Raw genomic sequence first — 5,846 nt, 5'->3', positions numbered from 1 at the left:
TTCCCATTCTCTAATACCATTGTGGTACAGCCTTGCTTGGGGGATTAGCATTTCCCCTACCTATTTTGGGAGTAAACTAGAAAGCAAGGATTGTCTAGCTAGTTTGAGGGAGCAAGAACCTCCAACATCAATCAAAGTAAAGCAGAGGGATGCCTTGTGTTTACCTCATTTTAGAATAAATAGCAGAGAACTTCAAAAAATTCCCAGAAATGTGGACCCAATGTTCACAAGTTAATTTCAACGATCCAACAACTAGGCTAGACTTATTCAAATAACTAGACTAGACTTCAAATAAAAATGGAAAATTACTAACATCAGAAAATAAAACTCCTGTCATAAGGTGAGAGATCTTACAAAATAAATAACCTGCTTATTTCTAATTTTGCCCTAAAAAAATGAAATATTAATTTCAAAACAAAATTATTTACTCCAACGTATATATGTTAAGGTTGTCAAATGCACATAATTTCAAACTGCTTTCTTAATAAATGGCGGACATTACTTGGACCTTGTTTGTTTCATCCTACGTTTCATATGATGACGAGATACATTTCAGTGACGATTCCTTTAATTGGCAGCCAAAAGTTATTATACAAATGTGTGTTATAATGAAACAATATAATACAAAATTTAAGGCTAAAAGTGTTAGTTAGATCAATAAGCACGTGAACGACTAAAACTCGTTATAAAATATGTTCCATAATTCCAGGAATATGTAGCCAAAGGTTCCTCTAAAAATCTGCCCTGAGCTTGCTTTGCTTTAACAGCATCTAGAAGCAAATTCAGGAAGTTGCAATTCTCTTCTGTTTTTAAATGTCATTCTCCTATAGTTCGGTAAATTTAATTTCAACTAAGATAATCATCTAAGGGCATGTTTGATACACAGTATTGGACTAGACAGGATATGACACTAAGACCAGATGTTCTACTTCTTTTTCTTTGTCATCAATTCTATTTGAGTACTGTAGTCTACCCTACAAAATGAGGCATATAGGAAATAAAATAAGTGCAAGCGTGGAATGCTAGACTAGGATAAAGTTGGATGAAGCTGCTTAACATCTTGTTTCCTTTAGCGTCGATTTTCTCATTTGTGTAATGTGCATCATTGCTAAATCCCTTCTGTTTCAGACATTATGGTACGTAGATTTTGCTCTTGTATGCACCATAGTGATTTGTGATATGTCAATTAAATGAAGTAATAATCTTTTGTGAAGAACTTGACCTCTTAGTTCTGTAGTAAAGTTAGTGAGAATAAATAAAAGCATGTTAGTTTTGTTATGGCTGTTGGGACTGCAGCTCAACTTTTATAACTGAATTACTTATCCATTGATATTGCTTTATTCTGATTGGTTACCTTTGCCTATTTAAAGGGATCAATCAAAGAGCTGAGGGAAAGAAATATAAAAAATCAGGCTCTGTGAACTAGAGAGAGAGTTTTCTCATTATGTTCTTGTAAACGTCTTCATGTGTATATCTGAGTGCTTATGATTGTATATAGAGTGTAATCTCATTCTTTAGTGGATTGATCAAGGAAAAGAGCCCCTGCTTCGAAAGTAGGACTGATTTGGTTAATGCAAATAAAATATTCTCGTTTCCATTGTTCTTCTCGTTCCTGTTCGTCTCTGTTATTGCTTGGTACTGGTGTGTGGTGTTATTTTCTTGTTTGTACATTATCTTGATAATTCGTTGAGGAATTATAATCCTCACATCTTTTTTCCATACAAAATCCTTGAAATTTAGTAACTTCAGATCTCATGTGTAATAGGGTTTGAAATTAATAATCATTTTGCTTTCTATCTTCAAACATCTCAATGATGTTTTTCGTGATAATTTTTAGCCTCCATTAATATTTTACATGGTTCTTCCTATTCTAGGGTGGTAAAGCTGTGCTGTGCTGTGCTGTCAGGGCTGCCACCCCGGTGAGACACTTGTCGCGTCGGGTTTCACACTTTTCTGCACTGGCTGAGACATTACCCCTTGCAGCCGAAGATTTCTTCCAATTTGGCAACACTCGTATAGTTATCCGATCATTCAAGTACAGGAATAGGATCCCAGGCCCTTCTCTATCAATTCCAACCTTTTGCCTGGTCGCTAACCTATCTTTCTGAGCCCTTTGTTTGCCTATGTAAAATGCTAAATTTGGTGCATAAAATATCAATAGTGGTGCAAATCTTGCAGCATCTAAATTCTCTCACATGCGTAAGTAGAGACTCATTTCTCTTACAGACCTATGCAAAGTAACTGAATAAACACTCCTCAATTGACTCTGCAGTTCTCTGTGGTGAGCATAGACGTCCACTTTTGCCATCATGTTTCATAGCCAAATTTTGTGACTTCCCTTTCATGTTTGGAGAATTATCATGGATAGAGTTAATATGATTAAGCCTCTCAAGATAATGCCTTTTCTATTTTTGCGTAAGTTATTCTTTCTCGCCAGAATTGCCTGAAATATGATCATGTATTATACTACCTTCTTCTATTTGTTCTCTGCATTACCATGTATCATTTCCAGCAGTGCTAGATTACACAGCTTCCATCTCTTCTATCTAGAGGGTGTTAAAATATGCCGGCCTATCCTTGCGTCTGATTGTATGCGGGCCAGGGGCCGCCTCAAAACAATGCAACTTACATCTGTAGGTCTATCACAATGCATCAGTTCATCTATAAACACACTGATGTGAATGGAGAGTGCGTGTATAACCATGATCTACCACCCTTTTGTGTTGCATTGCCAGTTAGTGCAATCTATCTATCCCCTTGTTTGACATCTATTTTAATTTACAAACATAATTGGTCAAAACTATTTTTAATCCACACATATCATGAAATCCACAAGTGCTACACACTTAGTAACACAAATTTCTATTTGTTTGAATCGATTATAATATATTTCCAATTTCAAGAGCTTGTTATTTCTACCTTCCTAATATTTTTATTTTTGTTGTGGGAGGAATTACAGGACACAAGGGTTGGTATATTGCTAGTTATGTGCCAAGAGTCAAATCCATCACTTATCATCAGAGATTTAAGACCCAAGCAGTATGTTTAGGTTTCAACTGAAGTTGCATACAAGTCCCCAAACGGATGAACCACTTGTTCAGGAATCCAGTGAGTTCATTTGACAACATAAGCAAACTAGGCCTCGTCCCAATAAATTCAAGTTTTGCCCCATGCATTCTTTTTTTCCATTTCCAGCCGTTCATCCATTTTATGTAATTTGTTGCTTTGGTGTAAAATTTATCTAACATCATAGGCAGATTCGAATCTCTTATCTTTTGACAGTTTATTCGAAATTTACACTTTCAGAACTGCTAATGCAAAAGGCAGATGAGCATATACCCAAGAACATTAAAGACAAAGAAGCACATACAAAACTGAACGCATTGCTGAAAATTCTAGAACATGCACTGTTGGCTCATTACAAACTGAAACGCTGCTCAAACTACAAATATGTATATCTAAAGTATAAATCACATTTCCCCTCGGTAACCCCCAGACCCGAAATAATCCCTCCTTGAGCTAGCAATTTGCATGCTTTTTTGATGCTCTAACTTGGGGCAATCGCGGATACGATGACCAAGCCCACCACAGTAGACGCAGCCTTTAACTCCACTTGCATTGGCTATTTCCTCCACATCTTCCATTGGATCATTAAGCTCGGCCAGAACTGGAGGTATCCTCTGCTTCGCCTCTTGCAACAGGTGCTTCAGATCAAGAAGCGTTGTTTCACTCTGGTTCTTATTAATAAATGTCGTTGCAATTCCTGTCTTTCCACATCTTCCAGTTCTTCCAATCCTATGAACATAATTTTCTATCTCGGCAGGCATATCGTAATTGATAACATGCTGAATATCAGGGAAATCAAGACCTTTTGATGCTACATCTGTGGCAACTAAAACATCCTTCTTGCCAGATTTGAAAGATGAAATAGCATACTCTCTCTCTTCTTGATCCTTCCCTCCATGAACTGCCACAGCTTCAACTCCCTTCAGAAGAAGGTATTCATGAATGTCGTCCACGTCAGCTTTATTCTCGCAGAATATTAGAACGGGGGGTGGGGTTTTTTGCAAGCATTCGAGAAGGTAAACAATTTTTGCCTCCTGTTTCACGTATTCAACTTCTTGAATTACATCAAGATTTGCTGCTCCAGCCCTTCCGACATTCACAATAATGGGTTTTACCAATGCACTTCTAGCAAATTTCTGAATCTTTGTGGGCATGGTAGCCGAAAATAGAAGAGTTTGTCTTTGCGCTTTAAAGTGATCAAAAACTTCTCTTATGTCATCTTCAAAACCCAGATCCACTAACCGATCTGCTTCATCAAGAGTCAAATATCTGCAGGAAAAGCCAACACTAGATAAACATCTTCAGAAAAATTGGCCTAGCAAAATAGTAACCCAGTCCATGTTGAACAGCATGGATTATTTATACATATGCCACCCACAAATATAGCAGAGCAGACAACTGCTCAACTCTCACCCCCACCCTCTGACCAAAAAAGGCAGCTATTTTTTTATCGGAGTTAATAAATTGAGAACATTGACAAGCCAGTCCACCTTACGAAACAGGGGCCCCATATCTTGAAAACTATCTATTCTGTTGATTAGCAAAGTTCCGACAAAGTAACAACAAATACAATTTGGTACTTTAAATTTTTGCCGGAATTGGCTCCATGGCTGACATTAACTTAATGTAAAACATCAACTGCAATAACTAAGAATTTAACGTGTCAACAAAAATATGAGTACTTACCTGCAATTATCAAGGTTCATTTTCTTCTTTGCTAGCATATCCTTTAGCCTCCCAGGTGTAGCAACAACTATGTGGACGCCCTTCTTCACTACATCTAATTGTGACTTCATATCAACGCCACCAATACAAAGTAATGGTCGTAACTCTGGATAACCAAACTCTCTCATGGGTTCAAGAAACTGTTCCACCACCTCATACGTCTGCCTAGCAAGCTCTCTAGAGGGGCAAATAATCAAGCCAAATGGTCCCTCACCTGGCGCGATTGGCATCATCACCTCCTCTTGTAATGCAATCATGATAAGCGGCAACACAAAAACTAAAGTCTTTCCAGATCCTGTGAAGGCAATACCAATCATATCACGGCCAGATAAGATAACAGGCAGCCCCTGCACTTGAATCGGTGTAGGCTGAACAATCCCCTTGGCTTTCAACTTCTTTAAAATTGGTTCGGGAAATCGCATATCCTTAAAATTCTTGATCGGAGGGGGAATATCTTCACCATCCACAATAATATGCCACTGCTTCCGAATGATATCACACGCCTTCTTTGACATCCTCCTTATCGGCAATGGTGGCTTCCAACCAGTCAACAAAGGCTCCGTATAAGTAATTCCCTTTGCCAGCTCCCGAACTGACATTAAAGTTTTCCTATCTGACAAATTTTCAATCATCTCCTTTTCCTGCTGTACTATTTGCTCAGTTTGAGTTACTTCTGGCTGCTCCTTCTTGAGTTGAGAAGCCTTGACCAATAAACTGGGTTTAACCTCAAGAAGTTTCTGCATTTCAATATCATCATCAAGCGTGGTAGCCTGCCCTTTGTGCAGAAGAATTTTCTGCGCCTCAATTGCCCGACGCTTGGCAACTGGAACATACTCCACATAGTCATCATCTCCTTCCATTTTTTCCTGAAAATTCAAATCCTAAAATAGCTCAAACAAAACATCTCCTTTTAACTGCTGAAAGTTAAAATTCAAAAGCCGCACATTTCAGCTGAATTTTTGAGCAAATCAAAGGTTCAATCTTGATATACAGCAAAGAGTCATCACAAATCAAATATCAGGCTCCAACACATTAAAAAAAAAAAAAAAAAAAAA

The 5,846-nt window shown here is 37.8% G+C and overlaps 1 protein-coding gene across 1 annotated transcript; it reads right to left on the bottom strand.

Moving 5' to 3' along the window:
- Nucleotides 1-3,330: 3,330 nt before the first annotated feature.
- On the bottom strand, nt 3,331-5,681 carry LOC111365307 (DEAD-box ATP-dependent RNA helicase 35). The gene is made up of 2 exons (XM_022985754.1): nt 4,753-5,681; nt 3,331-4,335 (listed from the first exon to the last, which is right to left on the bottom strand). Exons 1-2 carry the CDS (start codon nt 5,649-5,651, stop codon nt 3,471-3,473), a joined length of 1,764 nt encoding a protein of 587 aa, XP_022841522.1. The 5' UTR covers nt 5,652-5,681; the 3' UTR covers nt 3,331-3,470.
- Between the last annotated feature and the right edge of the window lie 165 nt (nt 5,682-5,846).

The sequence above is a fragment of the Olea europaea genome, chromosome 17 (assembly GCF_002742605.1).
Source record: "Olea europaea var. sylvestris chromosome 17, O_europaea_v1, whole genome shotgun sequence".
NCBI classification, from domain to species: domain Eukaryota; kingdom Viridiplantae; phylum Streptophyta; class Magnoliopsida; order Lamiales; family Oleaceae; genus Olea; species Olea europaea.
The sequence above is the reverse complement of the archived record's forward strand: the minus strand, read 5'-3'. Positions and strand labels throughout refer to the sequence as shown.